Genomic DNA, 16,492 nt, shown 5'->3' with positions numbered 1-16,492 from the left:
GCCAGGGCTGGGCATCTCCGGGTGGGCAGAGTTCTGCCCCACAGGCGTCAGAGCGGGTTTGTCCATAGGAGTGCTTCCTCCCTGAGCGATGCCGTTCCCTGCGCTGCATGTGGGCCGCAGGCGGTCCTGGCGGCAGTGAAGGTTCAGGAGGGCCCGGCTCCCTCTGGCCTGTGGGGCTCGGCTAGGCCCTCCCCCTCCGAGTGTCCCCACAGTTGGCCTGCCCTTGCAGAGGCCCCAGGGAAAGGACCCACCTCGACCCCACACCTTTCTTGTGGCCCCACGGGGCTGCTCTCACCGGGCGAGAGGCTCACCATGCCCTCTGCCCTTCGTCTCATCGCAGGCCACGACCAGGAGCTGACGCACTGCTGCACGCACCCTACCCAGCGGCTGGTGGTGACCTCCTCCCGCGACACGACCTTCCGCCTGTGGGACTTCAGGGACCCGTCCATCCACTCCGTGAATGTCTTCCAGGGCCACACAGAGTGAGTCGCGGTTGCTCACATGCCTCTTGTTAATGACTCCCCGTGCAAAAGTTTTGCAGATGGTGTTAAAACTTAGTTCCTGTTGTAATTGTTCAGGGTTGAATTTCGACTCCTCTGTCTCTCCGAGTGGCTGCTCTTTTCTGAAACATTTCGCTGCGTTTAGAAGATCGCAGAGATTTTAGGGACTAAGAGGAGTCCTTGACTTTCTCTCTGGAGGCCAGATGGGCGGGCGGAGCAGGAAGGGCCCGGGACACGGGCTTGCGGTGTGGACACGGCATTTCGCGCACAGCTTCCTTTGGGCCGCGTGTCTCAGAGCCGCACGCGCTGCGTCCCGCCGTCACTGCACGGTTGGGCCACCGGCAGTGTCTGCAGGTGTCCCCACCGCGTAGCAGGGAGGTGACATGTTGAGGTGGGGCCGTCCGTGGTCCCCAGTGACCTTCCTTCCCAGGAAGGGCCTCATGTCGTCAGGGGTCTCTGCCGGAGGAGTTCCTCCACCGCGTGGGGCTCCCGTCCCGTCTGCCTCGTCCGCTGGCGCTTCGCGCGTGGCTGGGGATCGGCGTGGACACGCCGCTGCTCATGAGCCACTGTGGCCGTTGTGGGTTCCGCGTCGTGCCTGTGGGCGACGAGGGGGGCTCCGCTGGGCCCCCTGGAGCCTTCCCCGCAGCACGCTCGGGTCCCGGAGCTGCTGTCCCCGAGGTGCGGTCAGGCTTGGACGGTCCTCCCGGTGAGCGAGTCTGGTCGGCCTCCCGGTGTGTCAGGTGAACCGAGCTTTTCCGAAGGCTGCTGGGCTCCGAGTGTGGTTCCGGAGACGTCTCTCCGCCTTATTTAGCGCCTTTTGGTCACATTCTGTTTTCATTTGCTGTATTGGATTGTCTGAAATTTTTTGTTCTTGTTTTTGTCCAAGAGCCAGGAGCTTAATTTGCTTGCGGGGAGTCAGTGGAAGAGCCTCGGTTCGTGGCTTTGAGAGCAAGCACCTTAACCGTGGGCTCGTCTCGCTGTCGCCGTCTCTGACTGGAGGGTGGGAAGCCTGGGCCACGCTTCAAATCCCTGTTTAATGTGTGGCGTATTTTTGCGGCTGGTGGACCTAAGAACTGGTGGCTGCGGACAGAGATTGGCAGCAGGAGCGCGGCTTGGTACTAAGTGGTTCTTCCCAGCCGTGGCCCAGTTCCTTAGGTGTGCGTTGTGTGCTGGGATTGGGCGTGTTTCAGTGTGGATGGGGCACTGGGTCTGTCCCTGGGGCCGCTCCCCCCACGGCCAGGGCATGCTCGGGAGGACACGACGCGCAGGTGAAATAGAACGTGAGTGAAGTAACGCTCTCACTCAGGATTTACGTTTTCTCTTTTTAAATTTTATTTTGTTTTTTAGGGCCGCACCTGTGGCATGTGGAAGTTCCCAGGCTAGAGGTCGAATCTGAGCTACGGCCGCTGGCCTACACCACAGCCACAGCTGTGCAGGATCCGAGCCGCGTTGCGACCTCTGCCACAGCTGACTGCATCGCCGGATCCTTAACCCGCTGAGCAAGGTCAGGGATGGAACCTTCGTCCTCATGGATACTAGCTGGGTTCTTAACCCCCGGAACCATCATGGGAACTCTACACATTTTCTCTTAGTTTTGTTAGGATAAACTAGCGTATCTCACTGATGACAAAAGTCACTTTTTTTTTTGCTTTTTAGGGCCACACTCGTGGCATGTGATGGTTCCCAGGCTAGGGGCCCAATCGGAGCCGCAGCTACTGGCATACACCATAGCCACAGCAACAGAGCAACGTGGGATCTGAGCCTCATTTGTGAGCTACGCCACAGCTCATGGCAACGCCGGATCCTTAACCCACTGAGCAAGGCCAAGGATCAAGCCTGCAACCTCGTGGTTCCTAGTCGGATTTGTTTCCACTGCACCACAACGGGAGCTCCACAAGTCACTTTGCTGATTTCCTGCACTGAGGGTGGGAAGAGAGGAAGCTAGCCCTTTTTTTTAAGCCTTTGGGAACGGCCGGGGGGGGGGGGGGCGGCTGCTTCCGTGTGCTGTCTGCCTCACAGTCAGGGCTGCAGTGGTGCAGGGTGGTCGGGGTGCTGCAGGCCAAGCCCCCCTTCCTGACCCAGCTTCCTGCCTACCGTCTGCATCAGCCTCTGGGAAGGGCTACAGTTTGGAAAAGCAGGGGGTGAGATGGTTCACAGATGTCAGTAGAGGACCCTTGCTGGCCACTGCCCACCTGGGCCCTGGGGTCGCCCACAGGCATGCGGCACCCAACCTTTGCCCACGAAGACACCCCATCAAGATACCACTGCAGCCTTTCTCCCCATCGACGGAGAGCCAGGAGGGCTGCTCACATGGTCGCTCGCCTACCACGCCCTGTGTGGCTGCTCAGAAGGGCCCCATGGCTGGCTTCCCCTTAGACCGAGGGGCGCCCCTGGGCCCTGTGCTCAGTCCTCCAGCCCCTGGCCCCGTCCTGTCTGCTGCCCCAGCATCTGGTGCCCCAGGACGCAGGTCAGACAGCCTCTGGGAGCTCCCTTCCGTGCCTGCAGCCCTCGATCCGGGCGGGGAGCTGACTGGCTGGGTGGCCCAGGGTCGTTTTCTTGATTCTTTTAACACGATTCTTCCCTGAACATGAAAAGCAGCCCTCAGACATGCTGTTCAGTGCATTTGCTGGCCCGTCCTTACTGTGTCGCCTGAAAAGTCCACCCGGACCGTTGCTTAAACAGGCGGAACTTCTTAGACGTGTGTGACCACGTGTTTCGTGTTGGCACCGTGTGGCGCAGAACACTTTGGAAAAGCTTGTCTGGGGCCTGTTTTCATCTGTAGGAGCTCAGCACCAGCTCCGCAGAAATGTCTGCCTGACTCCAGAGTCTTACGGTGGGAGGGAGTCACTGCACTGTCCAGGCAGTCTGAGGCTTCTGCGTGCTGGTGTTCTTAGGGTGAGTGTAGGTTTCGGTATCGGCTCAGTTCTAGAGTCCAGTGTCTCAGGAGCTGGGGGATTATTTTTCTCATTTCATTTTTTCTTCCTGTTACCCCTGTATTTTTACATGGATTCTGTGACTTTTTGGAAAAGTAAAGTTCGAGATATAACACTTCTCTATCAGATAAAAATCTTTAGCCCGGTGAGTCCTTTTGAGACTGTGCTGCTTTATTTTATCATTATCATTATTATTATTTTCTGCCTTTTAGGGCTGCAGGTGCAGCATATGGAAGTTCCCAGGCTGGGGGTTGGAGTTGCAGCTGCAGCTTACACCGCAGCTACAGCAACGAGGGATCTGAGCTGCATCTGCCACCTACACCACAGCTCATGGCAACGCCAGATCCTTCACCCACCGAGTGGGGCCAGGGATCCAACCTCATGGATACTAGTCAGGTTGTTTAACCACTGAGCCATGGTGGGAATCCCTGTGCTGGTTTATTTTTGCTGGCTGGAGAGAGCTCTCCTTGAGGGAAATTGTTTAAGGTTGTCAGCATCGATTTTGAGAAGAGACAAATAACACTTTCTTTTTCTTTTCTTTTCTTTTTTTTTTTTTTAAGGGTTGCACCCATGGCACATGGAGGTTCCCTGGCTGGGGGTCCAGTCAGAGCTGTCGGTGCCAGCCTACACCGCAGCCACAGGAACGCAGGATCTGCGCTGCATCTGCGACCTACACCACAGCTCGTGACAACACCGTGTGCCCCCCTCACTGAGTGAGACCAGGGGTCAAACCTGCAGCCTCTGGTTCCTAGTCGGAATCGTGTGTGCTGCACCATGACGGGAACGCCAGACAGCCCTTTTCTTTTGTGGTGTGTTGTGTTTACTTTCGTGCTGTATTATGAAATTTCTTGCTTCTGTGAGGAATTTTAACGGTAACAGAGTTTAGTGAACTGGGGGCTGTCTTATTTGACTAGCTGTTTAGTGGCCCAAGGAGAACCAGTTTTCACAGAAAGTCGTCTTTGACGTCTTGTGTAACAGACTGGTTTCCTCATGGTGGGGGTTGTAGTGGGTCCTGTCCTCACCAGGAGCTGGAGCTGAAATCGGAAATGAGCTAAATCCGTGCGTATTCGAGTGTTTTCCACCTGACAGTGGACGCCAGGGAGTGGGGCTTCAGGGCATCCTGATGGGACAGTGGCTCCATCTTCCTCTCCCCTGTGCTCACGTGGGGGCCGGGGGGCGGGGGCTGCGCTCTGGCCGTGGGCTGGGGGCCAGCGGCCTTCGTTATAATCGAGTTTACTCCTAGGTTAAAACTGCTGCTGCCCTGAGATCCCTGTGGTCTGATGCTAGGATTTGGTGCTGTGACTGTCGCAGCCTGGGTTCAGTCCCTGGTCTGCAAACTGAGACCCCACCCCCACCCCCCAAGAAAGACCCCACGCCGCCACCGCCCTTTGAGGTGTCCGTGAAGACCCCGCCAGCGCCCCCTCCCGGGGAGCTCTGTACAGTCACCCCTTGGTTTTAGTTCCCCTTATTTCGTTTCAGCTCTGCAGAGGGCCTGGCAGTCGAGGCAGAGCACCTGGGCGTTAAGTGCCTGTGGGTGGCCGACACGCCCGTCTGTACCCTGTGCCAGGCAAGAGTAGTGACGGTGCAGACAAACGCTGGCATTGGAAACCTCTGAAATCAGCTCAACCCATAGAAAATATCTGAGAAGGCAAGGGTTTTCTTTCTTTTTGCCTTAAGTCTTTTCATATAGTTGTAACTCTCTTCTCCAAGGGCAAACTGAGGCACTTTCTTCTCGAGAAAGCAAGACACCACGTCCAACAGCAGCAGCAGAGTCGAGAGACGGTAATGGGTTGCTTTGGAGTTAGGACATTTTCCTGCGCTTTTATTGCCAGATACCCAGGCTCAAGTTCTAGATCTTGTGTGGACGCACTCAGTGAAAGTAGCTTGAAGTTTGTTGTGCTGTTGACCGTTTTCTTTATGCTGGAGTTCAATTTAATTTAATTTAATTTTTTGTCTGGGCCCATGGCATGCAGAAGTTCCATGGCCAGGGGTCGAACCCACACCCTGTGCACAACACCAGGGGCCTACGGGCAGCCCTGGGCCCTGAGCATCAGCCGTCGGGCGACCGACTCAAGCTGCCAGGTGCTGGCTCTCGAAGTGACACCACGGGCACCTGGCAGCCCTGCTTTCCCTCAGCCGAGAAACGTGGGCAAGGCGTCTCACGGCTAGGGGACACTGGGGACAGTGGGGCTGGCAGGGCCTTATGTGGAGCAGCCCGTCTCACGGCTGTGGGGACAGCGGGGCCCCTCGGCGGCGCGGGACAGATGAGGCGGGACCCTGGCGAGGCCGCGGGCGCCTCTCTCTCTGGCCCCATGAGGCCCGTCAGGCGGTGTTGTATTGGCAGCCGGTGTCTCAGCATGTGACTCACACAGGCTTAGACGGGCTCTCGTGGAGACGCTGCCTTTGTAACTTAGCGGACCGTTAGTTGGAATTGAACTTGGCCAGAGTTCCTGCCACCTAGAGTCCACAGGGAAGCCCCCTCCCAGTCCCCTGCACCCCCAGGGCCCCGTGCTGGGGGCACAGCGCCTCCTTTGAGCCCTCGGGGCAGGGCTTCACGGGTCCCGGGGTCGGGGGGTCAGCTTCACCCCCATCTCTGCTTTTCGCCCTGCGGCGCACGTGGCCTTTGGTTCTCGCGTAGCGTCCCCAGGTTCGTCCACACTGTCACTACGGGAGGGCTTCCTTTTTTACAGCTGGGTCGGCGTCTGCTGTGTAGGTCCCACACCTTCATCTGTCCCCGTCGGTGGCACGGGCGCGTCCACGCTTGTGCTGCATGAGCTTTGAGGCGCCTGTGTCTTTCCAAGTTGGCGTTTTTGTTTTCTTCAGATCAACACCAGGAGTGGAGTTGCTGGGCCGTCGGTGGTTTTGTTTTTATTGCGGGGGCACCTCCACGCTGCTCTCCGCAGCGGCCGTGCCCGAGGGCTCCCTGTCCCGCGCCCTCCCCGGCGCCTGTTGCGTCTTGTCTGTCTGAGGACGGCCGCTCGACAGGCGCGGGGTGTGCGCCTCCCTGGTCATTCGTGGCGTGGAGCGATTTCCTGGGCATTCGTCAGTCGTCCTTGGAGGAGAGTCTGTTCCAGGCCTTTAAAAAACAGCTGTTGTTGTTGGGATGAAGTTTGCTCCGGTCTTTATGAAGTCGACTGGAAGTTGCGGTTGGGCTGGGGGTTTAACTGCCTGCTGTGGGCACAGCGGCTGGTTTTGGCTGCGGCTCTGGCCTCTAGGCCACCTCTTCCGCTGACTCCTCTTGGGCCAGTTGCCTCGGGGTCGGGGGGGGGGGGCAGGTGTGCTCGTTGCCACACCCGGCGGAGGTTTGGGCAGGAGGACGGGGGCAGAGCTGACGACACGCTCTCTCCACCCGCCCGCCAGGGCCTCTGGCGGCAAGACCACGTGCTTGTTCCGCAGTGTGGACGGGGCCTGCCGGGGAGGGTCTGACCCTGTGCCCTTTGCCTGCAGCACCGTGACCTCGGCCGTGTTCACCGTGGGCGACAACGTCGTCTCCGGCAGTGACGACCGCACCGTGAAGGTCTGGGACCTGAAGAACATGAGGTCCCCCATCGCCACCATTCGCACGGACTCCGCCATCAACAGGTGAAGGCCGCTGCCCTCACCGGCTCGCGTCAGCCTGGGCGGGGTAGAGCCTGGGCCGCGGCGGTTCAGGCGCCTGGGGAGTGGCTGTCACGGATGCTCTGGCACATCGTGTTCTGTACACGCTGAATCCGAGGTGGAGGATCAGGTGGCGTGGTGAGCTGTGTGAGAGAGAGAAGGGGCCATTTATGGCCGAGGGGGGCTGTGTGGCACCCTAGGTAATTCGGTCTCTGTTTTCCTGTTATTTGTTTGTCTATTTATTTTTGCTTTTTTAGGGCTGCTCCCGTGCCATTTGAAGGTTCCCAGGCTAGGGGTTGAATTGGAGAGGCAGCTGCCGGCCTGCACCACAGCCACAGCAACGTCCGATCTGAGCCGCATCTGCGACCAACCACAGCTCATGGCAACGCCGGTTCTCGACCCTCTGAGAGAGGCAGGGATCAAACCCGCAGCCTCATGGTTCCTAGTTGGGTTCATTTCCGCTGTGCCGCGACGGGAACTCCCGGCCTCTGTTTTCTGATGCTGCGGGCAGGTAACACCTGCGGCTGCTGCTGTGTCTTGCCTGACACGTGACTAGGGTGACAGCTGTGCTGTCTCTGTCCCCTTCAGCACCTGCTTTCCTCTGCTTTGCAGGATCACCGTTTGCGTTGGCCAGAGAATCATTGCCCTCCCGCACGACAACCGCCAGGTGAGGTTGTTTGACATGTCGGGCGTGCGGCTGGCGAGGCTCCCTCGCAGCAGCCGGCAGGTACGTGCTGGTGGGGGTGTCTTCGGGGCTGGGGGGCATGTCTGCACTGAAGGCAGCAGCTGCTGCCAGCGCTGGGCGTGGGTCCTGCCCCAGGAGCCGTTCCGGGAGGAGAGGGTCACCCTTGACCAAGGTCACTGCTGTATTCAGCCAGGGGGGTCGAGCTCGTGGTCTCAGCACCTGTCACGGGGAAGGGATAGAGCTTTCCCGCTTGTTTCCTCACTGAGTCTTTGGCTCCTGGCTTTTCACTGGAAGTGCTTGATCTGTGTCTACAGTGAGTTTTGAGGAGTTCCCTGGTGGCCAAGTGGGTTAAGGATCCAGCGTTGTCACTGCTGTGGCAGAGGTTTGATCCCTGTCCTGGGAGCTTGTGTATGCTGCTGGCACAGCCAAAAAAAAAAAAAAAAAAAACTGAAAAACTCCGAGTGCGTGGTTTCCAATGTCACAGAAGTGCAACTGGAAGTCCCTCGTTATCCCGCCCCAGTGCCCTTCGGCAGCCGGATTTGCTTTTGTGGCACTTGGTTTGTGTCCTGTGGGGCTCTCGGGTCTGCTGATAGCGCTCCTCCTGTGGGAAGGTTCTGCAGAGGGAGCTCTAGGCTCTTTTTCTGAGGGTTTCTTTTGTTAAATTTCTGTCAGCTTTCCTCATTCCTACTTCTTGCACCTATTACAGTAACTGCAAACTTTGCAAATACCCTGCAGTATTTTTCCCAACATTCTGATGTTTCATTGGAATTCTTGAAGATGGCAGGAATTGACTTGGAAGGCTCTTAATTTTATCCTAGTTTTGTTGGGCACCAAAGGTCTTTTTCTTGCTCCTTTATTACCTGAGCCCATTCTCTGTTAAAGTGGTCTTCGAAGTCTTGGAGCGAATTTCATTTAATTTCTCCCCAAAGGTCAGCCATCCTCGTGAATTCCTTAACGGAGTCCAAAGTGATCTTTCTGTCCCAAAGCAGGACTCCTGAGGCGCTTGGCCTGAGCCTCTCGGGGCCCGTCTGGGTCTGACCCTGGCCTCCTGCCCTCCCCCCGCGGCACCGGGGCCTGTCTCGCTGAGGCCGACCCCGCGGCCTCTGCTTGTTTCCGTGGGGGGTGGTCCGTGCCGGGCTCCTGCACTCACTGGTGTGCGCTCGGCGACAGGGCCACCGGCGGATGGTGTGCGGCTCGGCCTGGAGCGAGGACCACCCCGTGTGCAACCTGTTCACCTGCGGCTTCGACCGCCAGGCCATTGGCTGGAGCATCAACATCCCGGCGCTGCTGCAGGAGAAGTGAGGGCCCCGACGGGGCCCAGGACCGCGCGCGGCGCCCGCCCGTCCCGTGTGAGGAGCGTGTCCGTGGGAGGCGGCCCCGGGGCGGGTGATGTACATGCTGTCCCCACGCTGTGCGCCCGGCTTGCATGAAATGTCCAGAACGTGCTCCCGTGTTTTATTTTTGTCTGTGTGTGTTGGCATCACTGGTGGGCAGAGGCGGGGCCGCTCCGGAGCCCTGTGCGCGTTGTGAGTCCCTGGGTGTGTCAGGAGGGCGTTGCGTCTGCCTGAGTGAAATGTGACCGTGTCTTCGCGGGGCGTGCGTGTTCTCTGCGCTCCTGGAACCGGGACGCACGACCGCCTGCCTTATCCTGGAAGGTGGCTGACGGCGGCGGGAGCCAGCAGAGGCCTCATGCCTGCGTCCGCAGTTGAGCGCGTTGCGTCTGTGACTCGGCTGCGCCTCGTGTGCTGTGACGGTCCTGTGACAGCAACCTGGATTTTAGAAGTTTTCAAAAAGCATAGAACGTTGAACTTGCAACACTGGGACAGTTTCTTTTGCAAAGAAAAAGTTTCTGCTCTTTTTATAGAAAATCATTTCAATCTCCTGCGGTCTCATGCTGGCAAATTCTAAAATGCGATGATTCTAATCACTGATTTCAGATATCAAGCAAGAGTTAAAGCACTTTAGTTTATAGCTGTGGTTATAAACAGTTTTTAGACGTTTCCAATGACTTATCCATTGAATGTGACTTGGCCTTTCTGGAAGGCCTGGCTGCCTGAAAACAAACCTTATTTATTTTCGACACCTTGGGTTTGCACGTTTCAGGTGGGTTCGCTTCCTCAGTGGTATTTGAGAGCCAACAATGCAGGCAAATGAGCACTACCTCAAAACAAAGTGTTTGGAAGTCTTGGGGGCCCGTTTCCTGGTAGACGCACCTGATTGGAGCTGGAATGCAGAGTCATTGGAGGCGGGAGCAGCGGTCAAGGCCGAGGTCCCGGTGGCTGCGGGCGGCGCCGGACGGCAGCGCCCGGGGTGGGGGTGGGTCCTCCACCGTCCCCGGCAGCCTGTCCCTCCCTCCTTAGGGCTTTTTCTCTACCTGGTGTTTGTGTCTCCTCTTGAGTTACAGTCTGATGACGAGGCATCTCAGTGTCCTGCCCCTCCCGCTCTTGACCCTGGAGGCTGGCCTGGGAGGGGCAGGGAGGTGACCTGGGAAGTGATACTGGGTGGCCTGTTCTGGTGACACGGCCCGAGGCTCAGAGAGTGGCTCTGAGATGACCTGGCCTGGCAGGGAAGGAGAGGCAGGAAGGGGCGAAGGGCGGGCGGCCGGCTGGCGTTCCGGGCAGCACCATGGGTTCGAGTCTGCCGTCTCCTGGCCACGGTGTCCGGGGAGGGGTTTGGGGACGGGCGTTTGGCCTCCATGGCAGGAGAGGCCCGTGCTCCGGCCTGAGTTCTGAGTGGAGACCTAGGAGCCACATCTCCCCGGGTTCAAACATTGGAAGCTTTGAAATAGGCATCTGTGCTGCCGAGTGAGAGTTCTGACTTGTCTCTCGCGGCCACTGGGCCTCCTCCCTCCCTCCCTCCCTCCCGGTGCCAGCCCCTCCCAGGAGCAGGAGCAGGACCCCCACCCAGCTGCCGTAGGGGGTGTGTGTGTGTGTGTGTGTGTGTGCGTGCGCGCGCGTGCGGTTAAAATTAGGTCGTGTGACCAGCCGCCTTGATCTCACCTGCAGTCGTGTTTGGAAGTGGGAATGGTTTGTCCTCTATGCCGACGACGTGTCCAGAATTTCGTGTGCTTACTGAGAACTGTGTGTTGATGATTTCGGGAGAGGTACGTTGTTGGACAAAGCAACCCCCTTTCTCAGCCACTGCACATCTGTTTCTGTGGAGTCAAAAGTTCTGTGCCTCTTTTGGAATCTGAAGAATCCTGTGTCAGTCATCTGTTGCTTAAATCTGTGAAAAACAAGTTTCTTTGGGGGGAAAGTATGCATTTATAAGTGTGTGTAGAAGCGGTGTTTTTATTGTATTGATGTAATTGTTTTTAAGTGTTTGGTGTCTTTGTTGCAATATGAAGTTCATTAAAAATCCGTGTTCTGTAATAACTGTTGTAAAAGTGTTGTGTTTAAGGAGTGTCTCTATTTTATTGTTTCGCTTTCTTTCATGTTTTTGCTCTGGTGAAGCATGTTAACGGCTATGAAACAGCCCAATGATATGGACATTGAACAGGTAAATTACAGCTTTGCTCACTTGAAAAAAAATTTAATTTTAGACTTAAAAGGTCAGTTGTGTTGTATTTTCTCTCTGTTACGCTAAAATTAAATGATCCACGTTACACCTCTCCATTCCTGCATCACCACCCCACCGTTTCTGAAGGGAGTTAACAGGCTGACAAAATACAGGTGTCTGTTGAAGTTCCTCCGAGTTGAAGACGCTTGGCCTCTTCTCACTGCAGTCAGGCCTGTTTGGAAGCGGAAGATGCTGCAGTTTCAGAAAGTGGGCCAGTGCGGACTGGGGTCGGTCACGGCTGACGGCTGGTTCGTTCTCACCATGTGGCTGCAGCCCGGCCTCCTGCCTGTGCGCCAGCCTCGGGGGTGGGGGTGGGGGGGGGTCCCTGAGGGCAGGGACCCCCCAGGGACTTGCTCCCTCCCTCGTTCTTCGCAGGCAGGATTCTCCGGATTCTCGGCCGCGTTCCATTGTGACGTCTGCAGTTACATTTAAAAGTTGACAGGAGTGCCTGTCGTGGCGCAGTGGTTCACGAATCCGACTAGGAATCATGAGGTTGAGGGTTCAATCCCTGGCCTTGCTCAGTGGGTTAAGGAGCTGGCGTTGCCGTGAGCTGCGGTGTCAGTCGCAGACGCGGCTCAGATCTGCGTTGCTGTGACTGTGGTCCAACAGCTCCAGTTGGACCCCTAGCCTGGAACCTCCGTATGCTGCGGGTAGAAAAGACAAAAAAAAAAAAAGTTGGAGTTCCCGTCGTGGCGCAGTGGTTAACGAATCCGACTAGGAACCATGAGGTTGCGGGTTCGGTCCCTGCCCTTGCTCAGTGGGTTAACGATCCGGCGTTGCCGTGAGCTGTGGTGTAGGTTGCAGACGCGGCTCGGATCCCACGTTGCTGTGGCTCTGGCGTAGGCCGGTGGCTACAACTCCGATTCGACCCCTAGCCTGGGAACCTCCATATGCCGTGGGAGCGGCCCAAGAAATAGCAAAAAGACAAAAAAAAAAAAAAAAAAAAAAAAGTTGACCTGTTAGCATAGAGAGTGCAGAAGGCGAGACTGGGTTGCTTCGATTCATTCCATCGATGTGCTGTGAAGATCTGGCTCCCTTGGTGTCTGTAGGTTTTCTGCCTTCTTCTCGTAACAGAGTCAAAGTCAGGGAAATCATTTCAAAAACTGGGAGTCCCTCAGTGTTTACAAGCTTTTTTTTTTTTTTTTTTTTTTTTTTTTTTTTTTTTTTTTTTGCATTTTAGGGCTATACCCATAGCAGGTGGAGGTTCCCAGAGCTACAGCTGCCAGCCACAGCCACGCGGGATCCGAGCCGCGTCTGCGACCTACACCACAGCTCACGGCAACGCCGGATCCTTAACCCACTGAGCAAGGCCAGGGCTCGAACCCGCATCCTCATTGCTCCTAGTTGGATGTGTTTCCTCTGCGCCACAACGGGAACTCCCCCCTCAGTTTTCATGTGCAGCTCCTATTGTGCGAAGAAGCTGAAAATGAAATCGTAAAGGTGCTGTGAGTTTCAATTTCTTAAAACGCCGTTAAGCAGCCTCTGGTCAGAATGAAGGTGTTGCCGACTGATGCGTAGCCTGGAGGAGCAGTGAGGTCCGCTCTGCGGCGCAGGGAATTCGAGCCAGTGTTGTGGGTAGGACGTGGTGGAAGATCCCATGAGAACAGACGTATGCATGTGTCCGACTGGGTCGCTTTGCTGTGCAGCAGAAACAGGCACAACTGTAAACCACCAGAACTCTGATAAAAGTCAAACATATGTAAAATAAAATACAATTCACAGCACTTGTTACAAAACAATGAAAGTGTTAGGCCTCATTGGCTGGGTGGGGACAGAGGCACAGAGGCTGCCATAGGCAGCTGGTCTGAGAGATGAGATTCAAACTGCAGCTGGAAGGTTGACAGGTGTCGGGAAACGAAGGGGGACGAGAGCAGGGTGGCGGGTGGAGAGCGGGTGGAGGTTGGGGCAAGGGCTCAGCGCCACCTGGCTCCTCTGAGGACGCTGCGAACACGACCTGAGCAGAGTGGGAAGGCCCCCAGCCCCAGGGTCGCGGCGCGTGTGGCTGCCTGGGCCAAGTTTATCTGCTCCCTGTGCTGCTGGGCCTCCTGTCACCGTCACCGCTGCCCCTGGAGCTTGTGTGTGCTTCCACCTGAGGGCTCGAGGGCCATCGTTCTGTGCTCCACTCACCCGAACGGCCTCAGAGCCTGCCTGGAAAATTCTGGAACCAGAACTCAGAAAATCTGTCTCTCTCCTGTAGTTCCTGTAGGTGAAATTAATGCCGAGTGCTTGGGGTGTGAAGAGAAAATAACTAGAATTCGATGCGTGAGTGTGAAGGAATGGCGGCTGGGGAGAAACAGAAGCAGTTTTTGCCAGTGCTCCTCCCGAGGGGCTTCTGGAGCAGGCACGGCAAGAAGGAGCCACGCGGGCGTTCTCTCCAAGTGGACCGTCACAGAGCAGACACCTGTGCCAGCTTAGGTCCGATTGGGGTGGCTCTGTGTGTGCGTGTGCGTGCGCGCGCGTGTGCGCACGCAGCGCTGGGGGTTTAAATGGCTACTTTTGTTTGGCTGCATGTTTGAAATATTAAGTCTTCAAGTTATTCAATATTTATAGAGAAATTTCAAGAATAACCACAAAGGAAAAAAAAAAAAACCCTTTGAAAGATAAAGTAAGTGATTAGAGGTGGTTACCGTGAGGGTGTGGGGAATGTGGCGAATAACCGAGCAGAAGGGACGTTTAGGGCACTCCCGTAGTTGGTAAGCTGGAGAGCCATTGAGATGTACTGCCCCGTGTCTGAGAGTTTCCTGGTTTATGCAGCAAAACATGAGGTTCCTAATGGGACGAGTGTGGTGAAGAGAGGCTTGTGGTCCTGCCTGGGAGTGTTTAAACCCATCAGCACAGACGTTAAAAAGAAACACGACGCCAGCATCGTGTCCATGCGTAGGAGGCGTCAGTACTGTTGAAACGTCGGTGACCCCACATTGGCCAGTGGAGTCGGCAGTTTCAGTCCAGGTCACCTTAGTGTTTAAGGAGTTGGACCATCTGTTCGCTCAGCTTATCAGTGCAAAGGCCGGGCTTCGTAAGATGCCCAGGAAGAGAGGAGAAGGAGGGAGACGGGCTGGGTGAACAGCGTGGGGTTCGCACGGGTGGGAATTGACCCTCGGGAGAGACCCAGGTCCATTCATGTGCATGGGAAGGCTTGAAGCCCTGCAGGGCACGCAGTCCCAGATGCGCGGGGAGAAAGTGGCTGTGTCGTTCATGTGTCAGGACTGCTGGTTATTCATGTGGAAAAAGATAATGAGTTTGGACCCCAGCCTCACACCAGAAGAAAATCAATTCCAGCACGATATGTTTAAGGGAAAGCATGGACATTTAAAAATAAGAACAGTTTATGACTTTGTGTTTGAATAATCACAACTACCCCGAAATGTATTGACCACACGAGAGAAGGCGGTTATGAAAACCCCACGGAGAGGACAAGACGGGAGCCCCATAGGGCTCCTTACGAGGGCGGCACAGTAGACCAGGAGGTGGTGGCAACACACAGTTCACAAGAGTCACCTCCAGGACCGCGCAGGACAAGGTCCTGCATGTGGTGGGAGTGTTGCAGACCGGGCCGCAGACGTGAATAGGGTTGTGGCAAGAGAAGGCGTAAACACAGTTGGCTTGTGACATGATGCTGCACATTGGAAAACACAGCCTTGCCTTGTCATCTGGCTGTGTGCCTGCCTCCCTGCTCCTGCCGTCACTGGGGTGTGGAAGGAACATGGTTTATTAAAGTGGGACGTCTGGAGACCTCGCACGTCTGTGGAAATGAAGATCCCTGGGTCCAACCCCAGAGCTCAGACTCAGTCTCGGGATAGGATTCAAGAATCTGCATTTGCGGAGTTCCTGTCGTGGCTCAGCGCTTAACGAACCCGGCTAGCATCCATGGGGACACAGGTTCGATCCCTGGCCTCACTCAGTGGGTTGGGCATCTGGCAATGCTGTGAGCTGTGGTGTAGGTCACGGACGCGGCTCGGATGCCTTGTTGCTGCAGCCCTGGCTAGGTTGGTGGCTACAGCTCCGATTTGACCCCTGGCCTGAGAACCTCCTATAGAGACCAAAAAGAAAAAGAAAAAAGTTTGAGCTCCAGTGCGGTTTGAGAGCTGCCGTCCTGGAGAGCCTTTTGCGCGTGCGCACCAGGGGATGCGTGCAGGGTCGTAGCACCAAGCGGGACAACCCCCACACACCAACAGGGACCGGCAAACCAATCCTGGCCTGTCTACACAGTGAGGTATCTTACAGAAAATGAGGGAACCACAGGCAGCTACGTGCAGCTCTTGAGCTTAGGGTTGAGCGGAAACCTGAGCCACGGTGAGCGCGCAGCAGGAACCCTTCTAAGACAGGAGCCAGCTCAGCGGTGCGCCTGCGACCTCGGCCACGCGCCTACCGTCGCGTTCGTGGCCCGGTCATCCCCGGGCCTGGGGTGGGGTGGGGTGGAAGAGCCCGGCGTCGGCAAAGCGCAGGCCCTGCTCTGAGTGGCCGACAGCAAGAGCGAGCTGCGGTGTTCCCACGCTGTCCCTTAAGCATCGACCGGTATTCCTCTCACGTGCCTAGTATCATGCAATCAAAAGAGTAATATAAATTCCAAAAAGAAAGCTCGTGCTGGTCCAGAGGCGGCACGAGGAGGCGTTTGCAGTGGCGTTGCTGACAGTGCGGTTCCAGGCGAATCACCGCGCGGCCGAGTTTTATTCTCTTCGGCGTCTCGTTCTTACTCCACTGCAAACCTGCAAGTTACTGCAAGACGTCTGATTTTCAGTCAGTGTCTAGGGTCCATGGGAGGAAATGCAAAGCCAGTTTTGCTCCAAGATAACGTTGGTGAAAAAAGTAGTCGCCAAGGAACATGTCGACGGGCAGTGTCGAGATTGGCTTGTTGTCAAGCACGTTTTGGAAATCCTGGCTTTAAAGTGGGAAACGTAACGCGGATTTCATTTACCAGGTGTGATCGTAAAACAATACAAGGCGTTTTCTTACGTTGCTCGGAAATGGGATCCGAAGAGGATCTCAGATGCAGGCGGCAGTCCAGACCTTGTGATGAGCCGAGGCGCGTATCAGAGCCAGACTTTTTACCCGCAGGGCCTGCTTTGGGGAAAGCAGCATTTCTTCGGCCAGGGAGATACGTTCTGGTTCACTTGCTAGAAGTAAAATCGTTTTCTACAATGATAGGCATTGCTGATGTCTTCCAGCTCTGAATTGATTCTCAGTAGATAATATAAAAATATCCTACGGGTAAACTTTAT

General features: G+C 56.1%; 1 protein-coding gene across 20 annotated transcripts in view; it reads left to right on the top strand.

The window, feature by feature from the left end:
- WDR37 (WD repeat domain 37) overlaps positions 1 to 16,492 on the top strand; it is a 111,329-nt gene that overhangs the window by 36,690 nt on the left and 58,147 nt on the right. For 13 of the 20 annotated variants that reach the window (XM_084978834.1, XM_084978833.1, XM_005668251.4 and 10 more), the window contains 4 exons: positions 341 to 482; positions 6,881 to 7,015; positions 7,643 to 7,757; positions 8,886 to 11,086. In XM_084978834.1, the coding sequence (XP_084834960.1) occupies positions 341 to 482; positions 6,881 to 7,015; positions 7,643 to 7,757; positions 8,886 to 9,017 (524 nt within the window). In that variant the 3' untranslated portion in view covers positions 9,018 to 11,086. 20 annotated transcript variants of the gene reach the window in all.

This window comes from Sus scrofa, chromosome 10 (genome assembly GCF_054392235.1).
Source record: "Sus scrofa isolate SSC_HxYL_T2T_F1_AM1 chromosome 10, Sscrofa_HxYL_maternal_Yorkshire_Landrace_v2.0, whole genome shotgun sequence".
NCBI classification, from domain to species: Eukaryota; Metazoa; Chordata; class Mammalia; order Artiodactyla; family Suidae; genus Sus; species Sus scrofa.
The sequence above is the reverse complement of the archived record's forward strand: the minus strand, read 5'-3'. Positions and strand labels throughout refer to the sequence as shown.